The sequence below is a fragment of the Pelodiscus sinensis genome, chromosome 27, assembly GCF_049634645.1.
Source record: "Pelodiscus sinensis isolate JC-2024 chromosome 27, ASM4963464v1, whole genome shotgun sequence".
Classification (NCBI taxonomy): domain Eukaryota; kingdom Metazoa; phylum Chordata; order Testudines; family Trionychidae; genus Pelodiscus; species Pelodiscus sinensis.
This window is the reverse complement of record NC_134737.1, coordinates 17169384-17194135: the sequence shown is the minus strand read 5'-3', so window position 1 is coordinate 17194135 and position 24752 is coordinate 17169384. Positions and strand designations below refer to the sequence as shown.

Here is a 24752-nt window from a genome sequence, read left to right as displayed (position 1 = left end):
ACATGTAGGGCCACCTGGAACCAGTGCAGGCAGGGCTTTAGGTCACCAGTTGCTTCCGAGTGCTGATGCCAAAGGGACCCCCTGGCCAGCCGTTTCTCTGCTGCCTGCTCGCTACCTTTTCGAGGGACGGCAGAGCTCTCGCAGTGCCTGCTGGGGCTGCCCTGTTCTTCTTTGGACGCCGCGGCTTTGTTCTTTGTGCCGCGGAGCTGGAGCTTCTCCGAGGCGCGCCCCACACGGCCAAGCTGCACTTTCTGCAGCAGTTTGTGCTGGCTGCCTTCCTGGCCCAATTCTTGGGTCTCAAGAATGAGCTCGCGCAGGGCCAGGAAGGCAGGCAGCACAAACTGCTGCAGAAAAACCCTTGCAACTGCACCCCACAGCGGAGAGGCGGTTTTGGAGGCTGGACACCAATTCCGACTGGTGGGACCGGCCGGTCATGGAGCGGTGGGACAACCACCGGAGGCTCCAAAACTTCCGCATGTGGAAGGCCACCTTTTTGGAGCTGTGTGCCTGGCTCGCCCCCGCCTTCCAACAACACCCACCTGTGACCTGCCATTCCCCTGGAGAAGCAGGTCGCAATTGCTGTCTGGACGCTCGCCACCCCAGACAGCTATCGGTCGGTGGGCAACCACGTCCGTGTGGGGAAGTCCAGTCGGGCCCTCTTCATGGAGGTAAGGCACTCTCAGGCTGCAGTCCCTGCGGGGGGGGACCCTTGGGAAAGAGTGGGTTGGGGATGGGGGGCAAGCCCCATCCCGGGGAGGTGGTGTCATCCCGCCCTCACACAGCCCTGCTGCTGGAGGGGCAGCCCCACAGGGGGTGACTCCTGGGGTTTGGGGAGGAAGTGGAGGAGGTGGGCACCTCCCAATGGCTCAGGCACTCCCTCTCATTCTCTGTGGCTGTGTCTAGACTGGCAGGATTTTCCGCAAATGATTTTCATGGAAAAGTTTTCCGTTAAAAGCATTTTCGGAAAAGAGCGTCTAGATTGGCAGGACGCTTTTCCGCAAAAGCACTTTTTGAGGAAAAGCGTCCGTGGCCAATCTAGACCATTTTCGCGATCGGGGCTTTTTTGCGCAAAACAAATCTGAGCTGTCTACACTGGCACTTTTGCGCAAAAGCTTTGCACAAAAGGACCTTTGCCCAAACGGGAGCAGCGTAGTATTTCCACAAGAAGCGCTGATTTCGTACATGAGATCGTCAGTGTTCTTGCAGAAATTCAAGCGGCCAGTGTAGACAGTTGGCAAGTTTTTCCGCAAAAGCAAGTGCTTTTGCGGAAAAACTTGCCAGTCTAGACACAACCTGTTTGTGTGGTTTTTGGTCTCCTTCTGCAAGGTGTGAGGGCCATCAACTCCAGCCTGCTGCGCCGGGTCATCTGCCTGGGAGACATGGACCCGATCGTGGCCGGATTTGCTGCCCTCAGGTTCCCAAACTGGGGGAGTCATAGATGGGACCCACATCCTGATCCATGCACCTCACCATTGAGCAGCCCAGTATATCAATCACAAGGGCTATTTTTCAATGGTGCTGCTGGCCCTGGTTGATCACTGTGGACATTTTACTGACATTTTTGTCAGGTGGTTGGGCAAGGCACATGATTCCTGTGTCTTTCGAAACTCGAGCCTCTACAGCAAGCTGGAGGCAGGCACATTCTTCTCCCACGGTGACTTTGTGGTTGGGGATGTCCAGGTGCCACTGTGCATCGTGGGGAACGTGGCCTAGCCCCTGATACCATGGCGGATGAAGCCGTATACTGGCCACTCGGACCCCACCAGGGACTAATTTAACTCCCACCTCAACCAGGTGAGGATGCCTTCGGCTGCCTCAAGGCGCAGTTCGGGTGCCTCCTGATCCACCTTGGTGTGGGGGAGCACAACATCCCCAAGGTGGTCTTGGCACGTTGTGTCCTCCACTGCATTGTGGAGAGGAATGGGGAGGCCTTCTTCCGCGAGTGGGGAGAAGAGGCCGGCCATGAAAGGAGACCCTTCAAGCAGCCGCAGACAGCAGCCATCTGCCAGGCCCATCAGGCCGGGGTGCGCATCTGAGAGGCCCTAAGGGAGAGTTTCTCTCAAGGACCCCAGTAACTCTCGCCAGGGCCTCCCCACTAGCAGCCTCTGGCTTGCTCCAGTAGTCCTTTTCCACCCCCAACGCCTCCCTTCCCCCGATCTCTGAGTAAAGACACCTGGTTGGATTTTTGCAGAATGAACTTTGTATTTATCTTTCATTAAAAAAGCTGGGAGGAGGAGGGGGGCTCATAACCTGGAGGGGGGCTCGGGACCAGAAGTGGCATGGGGGGTGGCTGGATGTGCCACCTCGGGTGCAGGGACCTTGTCGAACTTGGGGTAGGGTGGGTCCTGGGACCACAGGGGGGTAATAGGAGTGGCTGGACCAGGCTCGAGGAGGGGCATCGGCCTGCCACACGAGCTGGTCCCACATGCGGATCCGCCACTCTGAGTGCTCCTGGCCCTTCTGCGCCAGGGTCTGCTGCATGTCGCGCAGGACTCCCCCATGCTGCCTCAGGAGGTCTTCCTGGCCCCTGCAGCGCTTGCGGGTCCCCTGGGCTCAGGCAGCTGGCTCGGGTGTCATGGCTCGCCCCTCAATCCCAGATGGTCCGGCTGTGGAGAACACAGAGGGTCAGTCATTCCTGCAGACACTGTCCCTGAGGCCGAGCCCTCCTCTGGGAGCAGCGAGCAACAGTCCTGGGGCCAGAGAATGGGGAATGTCCCGGGAGCAAGGCCATGCCTCAGAGGTGCCAGGGAACCGTGCTGCACTCCCTCCCCCCCTGGACAAGCAGGCGAGGGAGGTGTCCGGCCACAGGAGGATCCCATGGGCGGCAGAGGGGCCTGGAGCAGCCTGGCCCTCCTTGGGGCCCGCACTCACCTGTACCTCGCAGCACTGTCTGCTGGAGCAGGTGGGGCCTCGCGCGGGCAGGCATGCCCGTGTGCTGTGTGCGTCACTCCTCAGTGTGTCTGGGGTCCTGCCTGCACCCTTGTGCCCAGCTTGCTTCCAGCCATGGCAGGTGGTAGGAGGGCGTCCCCCTCCCTGGGCTAGACGTGTGTGGCCTCCCCTGAGCCTGGGAGCAGGAGCCTGGGGGTGCTCGGGACTGCCTGCTGAGTCCACGTGGCGCACAATAACACTGCACATGGTTCCATGTGCGCGGACTGCAGCACGATGTCCAGCCAGAGCAGGCCAAGCAACGCAGGCCAAGCAACGCTCGCATCCCTCCCCCTCTACGCCCGCCTCCCCTGCCCTGAGTGTGTGACAAACTGAGAGCATTCACCTAAAGATGCCTCCCCAGTGCTAGACGATGCCTGAGACACGTCCAGGCTCATGGCAACCGGCTCCAGGGACAGCGTCACAGTCATGGCCATATCGTCCTCCTCCTCTTCCGCAACCTCTGGCCGGGCAACATCGGGCGTCTCCAGCCCGGAGTCGACGACAACTTTAAACATTTGGCTACAGACACTTTGTTAAATCTATTCAAGGGAAAATAAGGAATTCTACTGAAACTTAACTGGTTAACTGCATAAAAGAATCGAATCTATACATTGTAAAACTTGTAAAACCTGCACCCTAAGGGTTAACGTGTCTTCCAAGGAAACTAATTATTGTTTTAAAAATCCAAGCCCAGAAACTTCACGGTGTTTCTGTTCAAGGCTGAGTTGATAGCACTCTTGGCTTGATTTCAGATCCACAGTTGTGTGTGTGCAAACTGCCTGTCTGTTCTGGAAGGGGGGGCATTGTCCCCCATAAGTAAGCCTGTAACATTGCATGTGATTCTTTTCAGGAAAAGAAAACCTTTTTTTCTTGCTGGAATAGTAACTAGCAAACGCTTTGTTCTAAGAAAAAGTTTCTGTGGCAGTGAATCATGTAAAGCTTCACACATTAAAAAAGCCTAGTCAACAGTACAAGAGGGAAACTGAGGCATGCCACCTTTCACTTAATAATTAAACAATGAAGTAGTTTACTTAAACCCTCTAAAGCTGGGGTGCAAAAGCATACCATTGGGTAACAGCAGGCGGATCAAAAATTAGCCACGTTTCTGAAAAAAGTCTGCAGTGTAGACATACCCTGAGTTTGGATATGGTCCCTGTGTCAAGTCCATGAGAGGAGACAGGGGAGTTGGGGGACTCCATCTCGCTGAACAAATGGCCAAGAAGGTGGAGTAATAAGTCCAAGCTGTGGTGGTGTCTTCTGCAATGTGGACTATCCATCAGGTGTCTAGAACTGGTCTGTTCTAGAGGGGCCATTCTTATTTTCTGCATTTAAAAGTATTTGTCTTGTTGGAGGACTAATTCCCTAGACATCTTTCAGTGCCACACATTACTAAGAAAATCAACTGTGGCTGGATTCAAACAGCAACTTAATGACAAAAGCAGATGTAGTCCATAACCAACTCCCACAGCCATCCAGTTTCTACCCATAGTTCCTATTGAAATCAAATTGCATTTAGTATTGTCCTCAGGTTGATGTATTTCTAGCCATGATGTTTCATGGCAGTCAAGTAAGGATTTGTTACATGAATTTTAACCGATGGTTCGAGGGTCATTAATTTAAGAGGACAAAGCCTGTCACCAATTAAAAACTAGTTTTAAAAGTGCTGCTGAAATAGAAGCCTGCTTCTCTCTCTGGTTTCCAGGGTAGCTTAAAATTACATTAAATTATCTCTCCGTGAAGGCAGAGCTCCCTAGTTACATCTTCAAAGACTAATCAGCATTAGCAAAAGTCAGGTTCAAAACATCTGGTCTAATTCATCCTTGAACTTTTCTCATCTTCTTTATTTGATAGGCATTCACTGGGTGCAATTACTGGCATCTTCATCAGAAGAACTCAAATTGCATTTGTCTGAGCAACTGCAAGCAGGCCAGAGAAATTTCAAGAAAACCATTGAATGAGCACTGGAAGCATTCTGTCATGGCCAACCTGCATTGCCTTGACTACTCAGTCTAATCAGATACTTATTGCTACTTAACCAGGAAGAAGGAGGCACAGCATGTCCTTGGAGGTTGTTCACATCCTGAATACTGCATGCAGTTCTGGTCACCTCATCTCAACAAAGATCTATTGTTGGAGAAGGTGCAGAGAAGGGCAGCAAAAATGCCGGGTGGGAGGGTAGAGATAAGCTTCCGCTCTGTATCAGGAGAGATTGAAAAGGCTGGGACTGTAGCTTGGCAAGGAGATGGCTAAAGCTATGATACAGATGTGGGGCAAGTGAATAAGGAAGTTTGATTTACTCCTTCATGTAACACATGGAATGGGCCACCCCATTACTAGGCAAGAGATTTCAAACAAAGAAGTACTTACACGACACGGTCTCAGGAACTTGTTGCCAGGGCTGCTGTCAAGGCTAAAACTACCACAGGTTCAAAAAGAACTAGGCAGGTTTCTAGAGGACAGGACCATCCATGGCTCTCAGCCAAGATGGTCAGGATGCAACACCCTTGTTCTGAGTGTCCCTAGTCTCTGCTTGTCTCAAGCTGGGAGTGGACAACAGGAGATGGAACACTAAATCTTTCCCTGTTCTGTTCTTTCCCAATGGGCACCTGGCATTGGCCACTGTGGGCAGACAGGATGTGGGGCTAGATGGGCCAATCACCAGCCACCACCAGCAGGCGATATTCTTATCTCAGTGTTAACAATGGGAAAACTGAGATGCGCAGAAGTTAAGTGACTTGCTTGTGGACAGACAGCTAGTAAGTGACACAACGTGGGAGTCTGAATACAAATTAATTCATCTGGAGTTGGAAGTCCAGCCTTGTCTACACTTAAAAGTTGCACCAGCATAGCGATGTCAGAAGTGTGAAAAAATCACCCCCTACACAGCATTAGGCATGCCAGCAAAAACTCTAGTGTAGACACAGACACCCAGCGAGAAAGAACCCTTTTGCCAGTAGAGCTGATTGTGTTTTGGAAACTGATCTCAGAAAAAGAGCTTTTTTGCCAACATCAGCAGCATCTTTACAAGGAGGGTTTTCCAGTCTAGCTCCACCAGTATAACTGTGCTGGGAAACCCTTTCTAGTGAAGATCAGAATTTCTCATTCTTAGAAAGCAACTGGTGGGATTCCGCTGTGTTAGGGCCTTCTTTCAACTGCACTGGAATAACAGGAGACAGTCACCTGAAGAAGAGGCGGTCCCACACAAGCTCATGATCCCATCTACATGTCTGGTTAGTCTATAAAGTGCTACCAGGCCATTTGTTGTTTCTTAAGTTTATCCTGTGCAGACTAACTGGGCTTTGACTTCAAATGACTTTGGACCACGCCCCAAGTCTGCCCCTGGTTTAGGGTCTCTTCTTGCTCCCTCTGAAGTTAATTACAGAACTTCAAAAGACATCAAATAGGATGAGGCCCTTAAAGCACAGTAACCTGTTTTCATTGTGATGCATTTGAATGAGGAGGTCTGTGTAGGCAGAAAACAGAAGCAGGGTTTCCCATGCCAGGACTCTTTTGTTTTGCTTTGTAATCACTCCCCAGGGAGCCAGGTGCTATGAGGAAATGAATAGGGACCCACAGAGCATACTAGAAAGGGCAAAGAAAAGGGCTGGAGGCCCAGCACAAGGGCAGGCAGGTGGGGGAAGGAACTAAAATACAAAGGAGAAAAGAGACAAAAAGTCTTCTTGGGGCATTGGTGGAAGTCCCATTGTCTGGTACTCAAGGGCCAAACACTTCAATATGCTTTCTAAGGGACAATCCTTCCACTGCAGAGACAGGCTGGCTGATCTAATGAGCTTTTCCCCTTTATGCTCATTAATTTTTAATTCTTATGGTGATTGGCAGTAGTGGTAGCCATTACTTTGAGTGCAATAGCCCTGGGGACACCCACCCAGCCTGGAACCCACTGTACTAGGCTCTCTACTATAACACACTGATCTTCATCCTCATTAAAAATCATAGTCCCGGGGCTACTCAGGGGAGTAAAGATAAGCACGTGAAAAGAGCTTGCTGAATAAGAAACAGCCCTTCCCCCGGCCCGAAGAGGAGTTGCGAGGGCGGAGAGAGCACACCAACAGAGCCAGCAGTTTGATGGGTTGCAAGTGACTTCTTCCTTCCATGATTTGTGTGGAATTCTGCTCTTAAAATTTCCCCTTCTCACAGGCTTTTATTTGATCAGTCTCCAGCACGGGGGTTCTCAACCTTTTTCTTTCTGCCCGCTCCCTCTACCTTGCTATAGAAACTCCACGGCCTGCGGCCTGCGTGTGCCACAACAACTGTTCTCCTGCATATCAAAGCCAGGCCAGCATCAGGGTGATTGCCTGGGGCACCGTGCACCTGCACTGCTCAGGCTTCAGCTTCAGTGCTGGGGGTGGGGTTCAGGGCCTCGGACTTCAACTCCACGGAGCAGGACTTCAGCTTTCTGCCCTGAAACCTGCTCATGGCCACCGGCTGAGAACCACAGCTCTACTACAGCAAGGTGTGAAGCAGGCAACTGATCCACCTGCAGGGGATGGTGGGGGTGCTGAAACAATTTGTAGGGGGGGTTGCTGAGAGCTGCTGAACCAAACTGCAACCCCCAGCTCTAGTTCCAGGATCTATGGGGCCCCAGCCTGATGGGGATGCTATTCTCTCCAGGGGAAATGCAATGCGGATTTGCCAGGAGAGCAGCATTGTGCTGGGTGTTTAGTCAGATTCAAAGAGCCACAGGGGCAACGTCAGGGGGGACCAACTGGAAAGGAAGCCAGGAATGCTACCACTTTAGCTATTCATCTGACCCGTGGCACCACCCTACCAGAGCTCACCCTCAGGAGGTGGGGCAGGGCTGCCTTCCCCATTTTACAGATGGGGAACAGAGGCTCAGAAAAGCAGCTAGCCCAAGCTCAGGCAGTTTGACGTGGAATTGAGGAAGGGTCTCCCAGGCTAATACCCTAACTGCTGAGGAGTCTCCTGTCTCGGTAAGTCTCCCCCAAGCTATATCTACACGAGCACTTTTGTCTGCAAGCCATTTGTCAGTCAGGGCTGCGAGAGACCTGCACCGTAAGGTGCCTAGTGCACACCCAGCCCGAGATGTCAGAGCCGGACGTAACAAGTTTGAGGGCAAGCCACAAGGGTCACTCCTTTTTCTAAGCTTTTACTGGAGGGCAGAGGACAATCCATGGGGAAGGGGAGGTTTGATATTTCCTTTCAGAAAGGGTTTGTTTTTTCTTAGCATTTGGGCAGGTTCAGAAGTGGGCTGGGGGAGAGACAGAGGCACCGCCCTGTCGAGAGGAAACATTTCACCACATGGATGGTAAATATAGCCCACTTCCCTTTGTTGATGGAGAAGCTGAGGCTAGATGCTAATGAATTGCTGCTTTCTTTTCCCCATCCTGACTCAGAGAGCAGAGGACTCTACACCTCACAGTAAACACTAAGGCCACAAACAGTCCCCCCCTCGCTCCCATCACGCTGCTGAAGCTCGGCGTTTGGAGGCCTTTTTCATTTCACCCTCTTTCATCTCCTACATGACCTCCCTGGGGAAGGAGGCAAAAGCAGCATTGTGCTGGCAACCATTTAACTGAGAGCTAACTACGCTTCACAACTGATCCTTGTCCAACCTGTTCTGGTTACAAGTGTGGAAGAGGTCAGCTCTGATATAGGCTATGTCTGCACTGGTGGATTCTTGCACAAGAACATCTTGCACAAGAATACGTTCACACTGCCACGTGTTTTTGCGCAAGAACATCCATGGCAGAGTGGATGCTCTCTTGCGAAAGCTCTGATGGCCATTTTGGCCATAGGGCTTTCTTGCGCAAGAAACCCCTGCTGCCCATCCACACTGCCCTCTTGCACAAGAGCTCTTGCACAAGAGAGCTTACACTTGTTAGAGAAAAGCATAGTTCTTGCACGAGAAGCCCTCTCTTCCCACGCTTTACTGTAACTCTTCTTGCACAAGAGCGGGTGGGCAGTGTGGATGTTCTGCGGAAGAACGGCCTTTCTTGTGCAAGAACCTGCTAGTGTAGACATAGCCAGAGTGCAGAGCACTGGTGTTATAACCATGAGAGCTGGTAAGCAACCTGGTGACTAAAGGATTAACTGTGTCTCCTGTCTCTAGCCAGGTATCTGGTCAGCCAATAGTAATGCAGGTAGGGATTTCAAACTGAGACAAAGGAATTTTTAACTTTTCCCTCCTTTGTCTGAGTCAGAGCGGTTTCTTCGATGTAACAGGGAGATGGGAAGGCCTGTCTCTCTCCCAAGAATGGACTTCTTGTATGTGTAAGTAGGGAAAGTCTAGATAACCCGTCAGATTTTATTGTTTTCTGGTTAGGGAATGTGGAATTGATGTCTGAGCTGTTCACAGTGTATTTTTTTCTTTTCCCTTTAAAAGTGTTTTCCTTTTATACTTAAAAGTCCTGAGCCCAGGGTATCCCCATGAGTATCTAGATTCACTGGTGGCTCTCTTCCATCTAGTCACTATGGGTATGTCTACACTACCACCCTAATTTGAACTAGGGTGGTTAATGTAGGCAACCGAAGTTGCAAATGAAGCCCGGGATTTGAATTTCCCGGGCTTCATTTGCATCTTGCCGGGCGCCGCCATTTTTAAATCCCAGCTAGTTCGGACTCCGTGCCCGCGGCTACACGCGGCATGGAGTAGGTAGTTCGGATTAGGCTTCCTATTCCGAACTACCGGTACTCCTCGTGGGTATTAGGATTTTGGGGGGAAGTTTTTGTACCAAAGCCTATAAAGATCAGGGTTTCAGGCGCTTTTGTGGGCCCCCACTTCTGCATTTGTCATACCAGAGTGGGGAACAGCCTTGACAACTGGGAATCAGGTCATCTTAATTTGTCTCATTTTGACTGCCACCGGCGTGCCATGTGACCCTAGGCAAGTCACTTCACCTCTCTGCACCTCAGTATCCATATCCAGGAAATGGGGATGATCATAATTATCAACCATAGTAAAGTGCTTTGAGATCAAAGTATGAAAAGTTCTTAGAAATTGCATTAATATGACATCTTTCTCTCCCCTAGTAAGTGGCTTGGAGATATGGGGGGGCCCTCTGGGCAGGATGTGGGAGTGCACCAGATAGGGCAGGGGTGGGGGACTCAGGGCAGAGGGCTGGCAGGTGGGGGGGCTTGGTGTGGAGGGTTCAGGCCATGGGACTGGGAGGTCTGGGGGGGTGCTCACCAGGGACGGCGCTGCTCCAGTGACAGCAGCTCCCTGGAACACCTATGGCCACACTAAGGGTATGTCTACACTACAAAGTAAATTTGAACTAACGGACATTAGTTCGACTTAACTTTGATAGGCGCTACACAGGCAAACCGCTAGTTTGAACTTAATTCAAACTAGCGGAGCGCTTAATTCGAACTAGGTAAACCTCATTCTACGAGGACTAAGCCTAGTTCGAATTAAGTAGTTTGAATTAAGGACTGTGTAGCCACTTAATTCGAACTAGTGGGAGGCTAGCCCTCCCAGCTTTCCCTGGTGGCCACTCTGGGCACCACCAGGGAAATTCTTCAGCCCCCCCTCCCGGCCCCGGAGCCCTTAAAGGGGCACGGGCTGGCTACGGTGCCCGTGCCAGGTGCAAGCCTGCCAGCACCCAGCCAGCAGACCCTGCACCTGGCATGGCACGAACCAGCCACCCGCTGCCACCCAGCCCTCCCCCTCTTCCCGGGACCAGGCTGGCGGCTCCCGGGAGCCTGCCCAGGTCCTCAGGAGGCGGGTGCCCACCTGGTCTAGTGCGGAGATCGTGGACCTCATCCACGACCTCCGCACTAGGCACAGGAAAGTGGCCGTCTAGGGCAGGAGAACTGCCAGCCTGGCCACCCAGGAGCAGGTGTGCATGAAAATCAGGGTGGTCCAGTGAGACCCCCGACCCTGAGCTTACAATGGCCGTACTGGGACAGACCAAAGGTCCATCTAGCCCAGTAGCCTGTCTGTCGACAGCGACCAACACTAGGGACTCTGGAGGGGATGGACCGAAGACAATGACCAAGCCATTTGTCTCGTGCCATCCATCTCCAGCCTTCCAAAACAGAGGCCAGGGACACCATTTCTACCCCCTGGCTAATAGCACTCCATGGACCCAACCTCCATTACTTTATCTAACTTCTCTTTAAACTCTGTTCTAGTTCTAGCCTTCACAACCTCCTGCAGCAAGGAGTTCCACAGGTTGACTATTTGCTTTGTGAAGAAGAACTTTCTGTTATTAGTTTGAAGCCTGCTACCCATTCATTTCATTTGGTGTTCTCTAGTCCTTCTATTATGGGAACTAATGAAGAACTTTTCTTTATGCACCCTCTCCACACCACTCGTGCTTTTATAGACCTCTATCATATGCCCCCTCAGTCTCCCCTTTTCTAAACTGAAAAGTCCCAGTCTCTTTAGCCTCTCTTCATATGGGACCTGTTCCAAACCCCTAATCATTTAGGTTGCCCTCCCCTCTCCCAGCCTCTCTCTTCCCCTCTCCCACCTCCTTTTCCCAGTCTCCCCGAGTTTTGTTCAATAAAGAGAGTTTCTATTTTTGAATACATGTGTCCTTTATTTTGTACATCAGGAAGGGGGGCTAGGGAGGGGTAAGTGGAAGGAGGTGAGGGAGGTACGAGCCCCCAATGGGGAGGACTGGGGTGGCTCTGCAGGCTCCTCGGGGTGGAAGCTCTCCTGCAGCCCCCCCGGCTGACCCCTCCCCGGATGGCAACCTGCAGCAAGTGCAGCCGGGCTGATGGCCGAGTGCTGTGATGTGCCCAGTGTGGGCACTCAGGGCACTCCAAGCCAGGACTGCTTTGCAAGCGGGGAACCCCTGAGAACTGTCTGTCCGGGATGGAGGTCGGGTCCCTTTAAGCACAGCCCTTGGCTAGCCTGAGACAGCAGCTCCACGCTCTAAGTCAGTGGTCTCCAACATTTTTATACCCAAGATCACTTTTTAAATGACAGACCAAGCCAAGATCTACCGCCCCGTCCCTTCCTTGAAGCCCCGTTCTCTCTAGTCTCCTCCTCTCCATCACTTGCTATCCCCAATCCTTATACTGCTGCTTATTTTTTTTTATTATTATTACTATTCTAAAGGAAGAAGTTTTTCCAACATTTGGCCTGTCTACACTGGACCAAATGTCAGAAAAAAAACCCTTCTTTTGGAAGCCACCTTATTCCTTGGGGAAAGAGGAATATAGGGGTGACCAAAAGAGCCTGTTTGCTCTTCCACTAAAAAAGCGGAAGAACAAACGCAACCCTGGATGCAGAAGAGTTTTTCTGAGATATCTCCAGAATCCTGAAAAACTCCTGCAGTCTAGCCGGACCCCCGCTGGGTTGAGACAGGACGTGCAGTCTCTGCGGTGGGAATGAGGGATTTGGGTGTGGGAAGGGGTGAGAGGTACAAGCTCTGGGAGGAAATCTGGATGCAGGAGGAGGTGGAGAAGGGGACACTGGCTCGGGGAGGGGGCTCCAGGCTGGGCAGTGTTGGGATACTAAGCAAGCCACAGGCTTGTGGATGTGAATTTGGGTTGGGGTATGTGAGGGGCTGAGGGCATGAGGTTCCAGTGTTTGATAGGCTCAGATCTAGGGTCTGGGGAAGGGGGAGTGCAGGAGTGGTTGTGGCCAGATGGGGGTTTGGCCCCAATTGAGGGTTTGTTGGCCAGGCTTCATTTTTAAATAGAATACTATGTTAAACACAAAGGCTGTGTCTACACTGGGACACTTATTCCGGAAAATCAGCTGCTTTTCCGGAATAAGCTGCGAGTTGTCTACACTGGCCCTTGAATTTCCGGAAAAGCAACGACGCTCTACTGTACAAAATCAGCCGCTATTCTGGAAAAACTATTCTGCTCCTGCTCGGGCATAAGTCCTTATTCCGGAACACTGTTCTGGAAAAGGGCCAGTGTAGACAGCCCAGTAGTCTTTTCCAGAAAAAAGCCCCGATCGCAAAATGGCGATCGGGGCTCTTTTCCGGAAAAGCGCATCTACATTGGCCACAGACGCTTTTCCGGAAAAGGGGCTTTTCCGGAAAAGCAGCCTGCCAATGTAGACGCTCCTTTTCCGGAAAAACTGAAAACGGAATAGTATTCCGTCTTAAGCAGTTCCGGAAATTCATGCCAGTGTAGACACAGCCAAAAAGTTTCTGCATTGTCTTTATTTATGAGAATGGCAGGGAACCTGCCTTGAGTCAGGGGTCACTGACCCATAGAAAAGTCATTTGGGAGCAGGGGACACAGTACTGGGGAGGGGTGCTAGTGGGTTGTGGGACAGGGAACAGGGTGCCAGTGGGGGTAGGGGAGAGGGGGCAGGGTGCCAGGACAGGTTTCTGCAGCAGGGGACAGGGTGCTGGGGGGTCACTTCGCAGTACAGCTGTCTCCCATATTTGCTGCCCACCTACAGTCATTGCAGAATATAGTTATCCCTCCTATCAGACCCCTCCCTTTCCATGAAGCAAAATACAGGACTAGGTGGCACTTCAAAGACTAACAAGATGGTTTATTAGGCGATGAGCTTTCGTGGGCCAGACCCACTTCCTCAGATCGATATATGGAAGAAAACAGACACAACCATATATACCAAAGGATACAATTAAAAAAATGAACACACATGAAAAGGACAAATCACATTGCAGAACAGGAGGGGGATGGGGGGGGTGTGAGCTAATGGTGTTAGAGGTGATAACTGGGGAGGCTCGTTGTAATGGGTGAGATAATTAGCGTCTTTGTTGAGACCCCGGCGTAGTGTCACATTTTAGCATGAATGAGTCACGGGCTCTGAAAGCTGCACTTGGAGGGGATCCCCCGATCGTTTTAACTGTGCCCGTTGGTGTGTCCGTGACTGTTTGATCCGGGGAAGCGGGTCCGGCCACGGGAGCTCCTCCCCCAATGAACCATCCCGTGAGTCCGGCCCCGCCCCGCCCGGCTGCCCCAGGCCGCTCCCTGCCCGCGCTCCGGACACCGCCCCTCGCAGGGCTGTTCCCGGCCCGACCCGCGAGTCCGGCCCCCGCCCCCCGCGGCTCCCGCCAGGCCCGTCCCGCGGCAGCGACGAGCCTTTAGCGCCGCCCTCGCGGCCCGGCACCGGCCCCAGGCAGCGGCGAGCGCGGCGCTTCCCGCGGGCCCTGGGGCGCCCCGGGACGGGCCTGGCGCGGGAAGGCCAATCAGGCAGCGAGGGGGCGGGTCCGTGACCTGTCACTCCCGTGCGAGGCGCGCTCTGATTTGACGGTGGCTGGCGACGGGAGGGGGCGGAGGGGCTATATAAGGCCGGGCGGGGGAGGCGGCTGCCGCCATTTTGTCCAGTCAGGAGAAGCGGAGCGGGAGCCTGCTCGGGACCGAGTCGGCTGCGGCGTAGCGCGTGCTCCCTTCTCGCAGCCCCGTCCGCCCCGGGAATCGGTGAGGGCCGAGCCGGGGCTCAGGGCGGGGCCCGGCTGCGCGCGGGGAGGGGCGCCGGGCGGCCTCAGGCGCCGGACAAAGAGCCGCCGCCATTTTGTGCGGTGGGGCCCGGGCGCGGCCGCCCAGCCCGCAGGCGGCGGGGGCCCTGGGGGGCAGCGAGGCCCTGGCGATGGGGCGCGGCGAGGCCGGGCCCGGGGGGGGCGCGAGGTTCCCGCGCGGGGCGCGTCCCCCGGAGCCCCCGGCTCATGGCGGGCCCGCGCGCGCGGCGAGTGCCCGGGGGAGGGGCAGGCTGGTGGCTCGCGCCGGCCTAGGCCTGGGGGCGCCTCGTGCGGGGCGGGCCGCAGGGCAGCGCGCGCCGCGCTCCGAACAATGGCGCCCTCGGCGCGCGCGCGGCGCCCCCTGCAGGTCTTGGCTGCCACCGTCCCAGGCCCGCCGGGGAGACGCGGGGGGCGGGGCCGCGGGGCGGGGCGCGCGGGTTAACGCGCGAGCGAAGGGTCCGACTGTCGCTGCGACGCCCCTTACCTCTCGGGTCCGCGCGCCAGCGGGCTGCGGGCATCTGCGCCCCGGCCCTGGGTTTGCAGGTCTCTGGGGTCTCAGGACGCAGCAATGCCGCCTGACGGGGTGAGATGAGGAGAGACTTGCACATCCAGGCCTAGCATCTGCGCGTTTCAGTGCAGGCAGCAGCCTAACCGCCGAGGGAAATACTGCAGTTGTAGGCCGAGGGAATCTGCTTTTTAAACTTACTGGGCTTTCTTTCCTAGTGATGCATCGGGACTCTTGTCCACTGGACTGCAAGGTTTATGTAGGTAACCTTGGAAACAATGGCAACAAAACTGAATTGGAACGAGCTTTTGGCTACTATGGACCACTGCGCAGTGTGTGGGTTGCTAGAAATCCTCCTGGCTTTGCTTTTGTTGAATTTGAAGATCCCCGAGATGCTGCTGATGCAGTAAGAGAACTAGATGGAAGGTAAAATTTGTTAATTAGACTATGCACTTAATTTAATTACAATGATTAAGCAATTTGTATTCACACTTAAATTAACCAAGATCCAGTAATATCATGGCATTGAGATTAACTAGCCATTCAGTTGTTGAATTACTTGCCCACTAATTCAAATTTATAAACCAGAATAACTCTTAATTAAGGTTGCTAACTATGTAAATAGACTTTTTTGTGGTTAATCTCAATATTTGATATTCTTGGTAATTGAAGTCAAATTGAGACCCCTTTGCTGGGTGTAATGTAGGCTGGGATGATTTTTCTATCTATAGTGGCAGTGCCTTAGCAGTAGGTGCATTTACACCAGCAAAGTGTAGTTCTTTTGCTTCTGTACTTTTTCATTTGGGGGATCTGGTATAGGAAATGTTTTGTTGGGATAAGATGTCTCTACGTAAGTGGATTTGCTGGTATGCTGGCAAACACTTTCTAGGATAGACTTGGCCTGAGATTGAAAATTCCAAATACCTGGTAATACATCTAGAAGTACTTTGAGAGCCTCTAGAATTCAGAAGAGTTGGATTCCACCTGTACCTGGTATGTGGAGTATCAGAGATGGACAATAAGTCAACATTTCACAAGGAACTTTTAATTCTTGTGAAACAAAACATGAAATAGTAGTATTCATAAAACGTTTCAGAAGTGTATTTATTACTTCAGTGGAGCTAAGTTTAGTGTCTCTGAACACAGCTTTTTAATTTCGAAGTGGAAGAGATAAGGATAGCTGAATGTTAAATAGCTCTTTTAAAGTGATATTAAAATTTTGTTTTGACTACCAGCTAGATTTAAAGTATTAACCAGCTGAGCAATCTATCCTGATTTTGCTACAACCGAGTATGGGCTTTTCACTAAACTTATTCAACTGTGACTTCCATTAAATTATAGTTGTGATAAATGCTATAATTTCATTTTAGTCACATTTTCTAGTTACTCTCCTTGTAAAATAAATATTCTACATAGAGAGGAGATGCAGGATTTTTCACTCAAATGGTATTGGAGAAGCCAGAGTTCTAGGGTATACTGTAAAATTTATTTTAACCATTAGTCTTGACATAGGACAGCAATGCTGTTAAGGTATAAAGCTGCAGGTGTTCACTAAAATTGAGCTTTGAGTTTCCAGCTTTACATGAGAGAGAAAGCTACATAGTTAATGAAGTTAAATCTACAAAATTCATCCCCAGGAAACGCTTGGGTAGATTCTGTGCTTTCTTGGTGTTAAGTAACTAGACAGGAGAGGCTTGGGTCACTTTGAATCTGACTTCTTTATATTGTGTGCATTTGTTTAGATACATAGGTTCCTTCCATCTCCAACAAGTGTTTGTCTAACCTGCACTTAGTGGAATCTCCATCTGAGATTATCTCCCTAGCAATTTTTCAGTGCTATATGTACACAATGTTTTCTTTTCCAGTGCGTGCCAGTATGTCTTCAGAGCAGACCGATTTATTGCTTAGAGTATTAACTGTAACTTTTTTCCCAGAACTCTCTGCGGGTGCCGAGTCAGGGTGGAGCTGTCCAATGGTGAAAAACGGAGTCGTAACCGTGGTCCGCCGCCATCCTGGGGTAGGCGTCCTCGAGATGATTATCGCAGAAGAAGTCCTCCTCCTCGCCGCAGGTACCCTAGGTCAAAGACAGTGCATAGAGCTGTTGAATTGTTGTCATTTAGCACCATAGAAGCAGGCTTTCTTTAAAGCATGTTCATGGGTAACATCTTAAACATCCTGATCACAATTTGGAGATGCCAGACATTTTATATAAAATCAAGAGAACATAAATTGTATTGAACATTGGCTTTTGTCTGTAAGTCACTGTAAGTTGATAGCCAGCACCCTCTGCCTTGGACTTATCCTTTCTCTTCCTAAAATCTGCACATCTTGTAGTCGCTTTCTTCCCATACATCTACTTAGGTTGTTCCCTTTCTTTTACTCCATAATGACAAACATTACATTCAGCAACTTAACTTTTCCATGCAAATGCATTTCTCCCCTTTAACAATTCAAATATTTGCCTTGAAGGCAGCTGTTTAATTATGTTAAAACAAGTAACAGTTGCATTTAAATGTACAAATCTAATTTAACCCTAGTAAAGAGTTTAAAACCTCTTGTGACAGTATCTGTCATTTGAGTTTTGCAAACCCAAGCCTAAAATATAGCAGGGTTTTTTTGGTAACTACCTACTTTCTTGGATCTGGACTAACGTGTCTGAATGTGTTAGAACTCTGCACGTCTCAGCCTACAACATGGTTCATACAGGACTGAATTTAACTATTGCCAGGTGAGTGAAGTTCTCACAGGATAAGTTTGAAACCATGTCCCTTTTGCTAATAAAAAACCCACAATAGGAGTATGTTAGCTGCTAGATGGTTGTACTGATGGCTTGTTTTTCATTTTTTTATGCTTTTTGGTCCATCTATTAATAAAAATGAACCCGTTACAGAGTCACCATCATGTCTCTTCTCACCACCCTCTGAGTCTGCATTAGCCAGTCAACTAGCCCTTTCAGCGTCATGTGACCAGCGCGCCCCATTCTGCTTGGCTGGTGTCGTTTCACATGACCCAGGCATGGCCAGTCGTCAGGTTGCACCGCCCTTTGGTTCCCGAGCATGCTGTTTTCTCTCAGCCTTCTCTCCAACCTTAACCAAATCGGCAGCAGCCACCTCGACCGCCCACACATTCCCGGCCAATCAGCTCAGCTGTTTATTTACCAAATGTCTTCACAACAACTACAGCAGCAGCCTTCGGCTAACAAAAAAGCAGGAAAAATCCACAACACCCCCTTCGCCAACCAACTAAATACAACGCAACATCTGGCAAAACCTTTTCAGCAAATTCTTCTTGGCAGTCAGTCCGGCAGCCTCACCTCACCATTTCTAGCTTGTTGAAACCAAAAACTAGTAAGTTTTTCCTGCTTATACAGTTTACTGCTGGTTAAAATAAGGAGTAAGCGGCTTATAAGTAATTATTTTTCTCAATCAAAGGCTGGCTGTGCATAATTGAATGGTAACGTACATATGTTGCTTGAATAAAACTTTTAAGGGTGATAAGGAAACTTTTAATGTAAATAAAACCAAAAGGAAATGAGGTATATTTGCATGTGAGATGCCAAACTAAATTTTTAATAAAGCTCTAACAAATGTAGCTTTCCTTGCAAATCTGCCAAGTCTTATCACCTTTAAATGGTTTTACTAACAGTTTTCAAAACTTAAAAACAACTATTTTTTTTGGGATGAACTGGGCCAAGCTAAGGTTTTTAAGTCTAAACACACTCTATGGCATTTCAGAAAATGCCTGTCACAAATACGCCGTTCTAATGTAGCACTTAATGGCATATCAGTATTTACACAGAGGGCATTTTCACTTTCTCCACTTGGCAGCTCTTGTCTTGTCATGGACCTCTTGGCTTGCATGGGTTCCAAAACATTGGTCTATGCTGTTTTTTGGAACCACTCGTGGGACTTTGGTGTGGTGTTCTGGGCAGTGGATTTAGTTGAAATGGAAGTGTTGCATTGGACAGGTCTGCTGTGAAGGATTTAGTTAAGATGAGTTCTTGGTTGGAAAAGTGCTGTTCACACTGAGCTTTTTTACTGCATTAATCTCTCCATGCATTTTTACTGGACGATGGGTGCCAATTGTTTCTTGGCACATTCACTGGGCCCAACAGTGAGTTTGACAAGTTGGGAAATACCTCACCCCACTCATTCTAAAGAAATGGATAAAAAGTCTTGTTTTTCTGTTTCTGGTTCTAGATCACCGCGAAGGAGAAGCTTTTCTCGTAGCCGCAGCAGGTAAGCAACAATTGTTCTCGTTCTACCCAGCATACTTTCTACAGAATCTTTTTTGGTAAAATCCCTGATTGTATGCACTCAGGTGTCATATTGAAAGTAATTTACAAAACTGTTAGAATGTGGTAAATGTTCCAGAGAGTAATACTTATAAAAGACAGTTTCAATCCCCTTGAGGGGAGAGAAATAATTCCTTGGCTTTGGATTTACAACATGAACATTTCTAGCATATTGTATTCATGGCATAATACCACAGTGCTAAAATGTGGGTGGGAACCCCAAAGTGGGTTGGATCCTTATTTTAATGTGGTTTCCAGGACTGACTGCCTGGGTCTGAAGCCTCCATCCCACTGTTCAGGCTTTGGCTTCAGCCCTTGGCAGTAGGGCTCAGTATGCCAGGCCTTAGCTGGAGATGAAGTTCTGGGGCTTCTCCCCACCCCGAGTTGTGGGGTAACACTTGTTAGAAGGGGGTTGTGGAGCAAGGTAGTTTAAGAACCCCTGCATTAATATATTGTTTCCTTGCTGCTACACAAACTGCTAGGGAAATTGATAATGCCTTAAGACTCTTGTACTCCTAAAACTGATTGCCTCTAGAGTTAGCTTTTACTTCCAGCAAATTTAAGTCTTACAGGTTGCATTCTCCCTTATTTCAAACTACTTGAGTACTTGTAAGAAAATTTGCACCCATCAGTAAGATGCATTTAGGTTCTTAGAAAAAAGCTGCTTTAATAGCATGTAGCTGTTGATTGAGCACAAACTGTCAGGTGGAAACTAGCGGGTTGGTACTGTACATGTAACATTTTAAAACTGGCTTGATTAAATGTAAGCATGCAATAGGTGTTTGGAGGAATAGCAAAATTCAAGTTGATTATTCCTCTAAGTATGTGAGGAAGGAGAGGCTACTATCAAAACTGCCTTTATTAATGGAAACTTTTCCTGACTAAGTAGTTCCAAACATGACAGATTGTGAGTTAACTGTTTTTAATGAGGTGTAATAGAATACAGTGCTGGACCTAGCCATACTAAACATAGGGGCAGCGATGTTTGAAAAAGGCAACAGGATATAAAAAAGCTAGTGGTCAGTACACTGCAAAGATTGAAAGTTTTGTAACTTGTTGTTCACTTGTAAGTTGTAAGACACTTGAATACATTTGACCTGTCTTTAGATGTTTCTTTGCACAGTAATGGTCCATTCATATTCAAACAATATCCATGCAATAAATTTAAACTGGATTATTCATTTTTCATTGTAATCCTGTAGATCCCTCTCAAGAGACAGAAGAAGAGAGAGATCACTTTCACGGGAGAGAAATCACAAGCCTTCCCGTTCCTTTTCCAGGTCTCGTAGGTAAGGATATGTTGCATCTTCAGAAATGTTTGACTATGAAACTGTACTTTAAAAAAGTTATGTAAATAGGCTCTTTTGTTTTCCAGTTAATTTTGAAATACTTATGTCCTATCATAGATGCTGTAAATAAAACCTCTGCTACAGTTCACATTTTTCTCTAGTGGTTTAGATGAGTTCTCAAGGAAACTTGTGTAAATGTTTAATTTCATCCATTCGATTCATTATTAAAAGAACTTTTCAAGTATAATTTGCAGTTGGCTTGAAAAGTCAACTTCCCCAAGTAAAATAATAAAATGTGATCCATTTCAAATGCACTAACTTTCATTCTCTCATTTAGTCGCTCTAGGTCGAATGAAAGGAAATAGGACTTCAGGAGGAGCTGTGTACAGGAAGTCATTAGATCTGAGCACAGGAGGGAGGAGTGTGTACAGAACATTGTGTTTTGTTTGAGACTTCATAAAGCTTGGTGCATTTTTAAAATGTTTTAGCTGTTGAACTTGCTGTTTCTTGTAACAGGTGACAAATGTAAAGATGTGAATCTGTATATGGTTCTGAACAGATCATATGATTTGTAATAAACTTGTTTTACAATGTACCCGTATGCTTAATTTTCACTTGCTTTGAGTGGTGTTCAGTTTGTTTTGCATAGACAGAAGAATGTTTCTAGTCTCCATGTAGTGTCCTGGAATGTCTTCTGGATATTCAGTGTCAATAACTTTTGAAAGGAAGTTTGTAGTAAATATTCACTGTAATAAACATCTGTTACAATATCAAGCTATTCAGTCTGTCCAGAACAAGATGGTGATTCCTAGTAGTTCTTGGAAGGAAGTCAAATTGCAAACCAATAGCAAGTAATGGGAATGATTGATTTGCAGGAAGTTTTATAGAGTTACTTGGGAAGGTCTTTTGACTTCACACTTGGAACTCTGAAGAGCTACATTATGTAAAATGTAGATTTTTTTTTTAATCCCTTGGCCTAGTTAATCTTGTACTTAAAAGTGATTAGAGATTTAAAAAAAGTACAGTAACTTGCATCTTAGGCTAACTCTATTCCAGAGTCTCTGAGCAGACCAAATTACACAACTTGAGTGCATATGGGTACATTGTAGAAATGAGAAATGAACATTTCTTTACTGTGCAAGAATTTTCATGTCACTTGTTAAATGTTTTGTGAAATCCTTGGGATTAAAATTTTGGTTACAAATTTGTTGTAAGCATTTAACTTTCCATGCAGAACATAATTAGGCACATCTTAATGCCATTTCAAGGTAGAGGGAGTTGCGTTACATTCATCTCTAAATTTAATATTTGGAATAATTAGTCAGTCGGTACTACTACACTACAGTTGTAAAATGCAAGTACAGGCAGTCCCCAGGTTACATACAAGATGGGGACTGTAGGTTTGTTCTTAAGTTGAATTTGTATGTAAGTCTGAACTGGTACATATTGTAGGGGAAACTCTAGCCAAACATTTCTCCAGAGCTCAGTTTTATTCTCCCACACCTCACTTCCCTCAGTCCTTTATTCTCAATCTGAGGTGTCTGCTGAGAAAAGCCGCTCCGCGTCTCCCTGGTCTGCTGGGGGGGAGGAGGGGGCTGCGCTAGCTTCGCGTCTCCGTGGTCTGCTGGGGGGAAGCAGCTAGTGCGGGGTAGCCTCACCCCGTTTGTAAGTAGGGATCCGATGTAAGTCGGATCCATGTAACCCGGGGACTGCCTGTAATTGAGAAGCCACTTGCTGCTTGGAAATAGTTAATTGCTCCATGATTTACAGAAGGGTCTATGATTCCATGATGGCTGGGCAGACTATCAGGATTACTCTTAAATTCAAATGTGCTCCTTAGTAATGAAACACTTGTTCAAAAACACAAACACAGGGTGTTATACAGGGTAGACCACCCTTTAATTGCATTGGCAACCTTTTTAATAACCAGGGATTCAGACTTCATCAACCTGGCTTTCATGTATGTCCATGAGACTAACACTGTAAACTCTGAAGCCTTGCATGGGGATCCCACCCAGGGTGCAAAAATTCATATAATGGGAGTGTAATTAGAGCATCAAACTGCATAATGCTTTTCTTCCTATGTGGGAGAGAATGGTACATCAGTCTTTGATATTTTTTGTGCATTTAGATTAAATCCATCATGCTTCGAAAAAACCTTGTGATTTAATTTCCTTAAATGTCTCTAAAGAGTGTTATATCACGTTTGCTTTAATCTTGAAGTTTTAATGCAAGGAATTGCTATACTAGTGCTATTCTGGTCTAGGATCTCTTTATTTGCAAGGAAAATACAGATGGGCTACGTCTAGACTGGCATGATTTTCCGCAAATGCTTTTAACGGAAAAGTTTTCTGTTAAAAGCATTTTTGGAACAGAGCGTCTAGATTGGCAGGATGCTTTTCCGCAAAAGCACTTTTTGCAGAAAAGCATCCGTGGCCAATCTAGATGCACTTTTGCGCAAAAAAGCCCTGATCGCCATTTTTGCAATCAGGGCCTTTTAGGGAAAACAAATCTCAGCTGTCTGCACTGGCCAAAGGGACTTTTGCCGGAATGGGAGCAGCATGGTATTTCTGCAGAAAGCACTGATTTCTTACAGTAGGAAGTCAGTGATTTTGCAGAAATTCAAGTGGCCAGTGTAGACAGTTGGCAAGCTTTTCTGGAAAAGCAGCTGATTTTCTGGAAAAACTGGCCAGTCTAGACACAGCCATGTTGAGTTAAATGGAGTGAATTGTATACAGTATACAATTAATCATCAGTGGTCTTTGCCCACGAAAGCTTATGCTCCAATACATATGTTAGTCTATAAGGTGCTACAAGATTCCTTGTCACTTTTGCAGAGCCAGATTAACACCGCTACTCATCTGATATTCAATTACCAGCTTTTCTGGCTGATTATTAAAGGCATTCTTAATAAGAAATGGCTGCTGCATTAAAATAAAGCAATATCGGAATGAATTATCTGACCATGACAATTGAGATTCTAATCTAAAAATAATTTTAAAAAATGGTCAAGGAGCTTGAGTATTAGTTTTTGCATGTTGAACGTGAAACCTTGGCCTTGTCCATAAAAAATAAATATAGGACTTGTGGTATCAAATTAAGCAGTCTTCACTGATAATATTGAAACAGTTGATAGCTAAATCCACACACACTATTGGTTCTTTACCCTATATATTCATAGTCATACCCTTTTACTTTTAGGCTACGTCTACACTGGCATGATTTTCTGGAAATGCTTTTAACGGAAAAGTTTTCTGTTAAGAGCATTTTTGGAAAAGCGCGTCTAGATTGGTAGGACGCTTTTCCACAGAAGCACTTTTTGCGGAAAAGCGTCTGTGGCCAATCTAGATGGGGTTTTCCACAAAAAAGCCCCGATTGCTAAAATGGCAATTGGGGCTTTTTTGTGGAAAACAGTACTGTGCTGTCTACACTGGCCCCTTTCTGGAAAAGCACTGACAATCTTACGTAAGATCGTCAGTGCTTTTCTGGAAATTCAAGCAGCCAGTGTAGACAGCTGGCAAGTTTTTCCGCAAAAGCAGATGATTTTGTGGAAAAACTTGCCAGTCTAGACACAGCCTTATTGACTTGTGATGTTGGTACATGCTCTGTTAAACATTCCTTTCTTCTCATTTGATCTCTGCTGGAGGAGACTGACTTTGCACCACTAGAAAAGCACCCAGACACCAGTGTGGAGGTGACCTGAATCTGTGGTTCTCAACTTTTCCACACTACTGTATCCCTTTCAGGAATCTGATTTTAAGTACTCCACATTTTACCTCAAAGTACTTGCTTACAAAAAATCACAGCACTATTACTGAAGTTGTTCACCTCTGTAAAACTGATTTTGGTAGTACACTCATAACTTGCAGAACGAGCAAGCTATCTAGCAAGTTAAGGCACAGTCTGGAAGACTACTGTGTATGCCTGGTTGAGACTCACTACCTTGGATAATTTAACTTAAATTAGTGGTAAAAATGTAGCCATGTTAGTCTGGTCTAGCTGAAACAAAAAACAGGACTGTGTAGCACTTTAAAGACTAACAAGATGGTTTAATAGGTGATGAGCTTTTGTGGGCCAGACCCACTTTCTCAGATCAAATAGTGGAAGAAAATTCACAACCATATATACCAAAGCATACAAATAAAAAAAAGAACACATGAAAAGGACAAATCAAATTTCAGAACGGGGGGGGGGGGGGAGAAAGCTCACAGACATTTACCTCCCTCCATCCCCCTTCTGTTCTGAAATTTGATTTGTCCTTTTCATAGGTGTTCATTTTTTTTTTTTTATCCTTTGGTACATATGGTTGTGACAATTTTCTTCCACTATTTGATCTGAGGAAGTGGGTCTGGCCC

General features: G+C 47.9%; 1 protein-coding gene and 1 long non-coding RNA gene across 2 annotated transcripts; one reads left to right on the top strand and one right to left on the bottom strand.

The window, feature by feature from the left end:
- Positions 1 to 1310: 1310 nt before the first annotated feature.
- Positions 1311 to 15033, bottom strand: LOC142820914 (uncharacterized). The gene is made up of 3 exons (XR_012897929.1): positions 14794 to 15033; positions 3272 to 3467; positions 1311 to 2606 (listed from the first exon to the last, which is right to left on the bottom strand). It is a non-coding gene; the product is annotated as an uncharacterized LOC142820914 (long non-coding RNA).
- A 1-nt stretch (position 15034) lies between these two features.
- Positions 15035 to 21601, top strand: SRSF3 (serine and arginine rich splicing factor 3). Its single transcript, XM_006125293.4, has 5 exons — positions 15035 to 15240; positions 16749 to 16883; positions 19014 to 19052; positions 20311 to 20397; positions 20735 to 21601. Exons 1-5 carry the CDS (start codon positions 15035 to 15037, stop codon positions 20760 to 20762), a joined length of 495 nt encoding a protein of 164 aa, XP_006125355.1. The 3' UTR covers positions 20763 to 21601.
- Positions 21602 to 24752: the final 3151 nt, after the last annotated feature.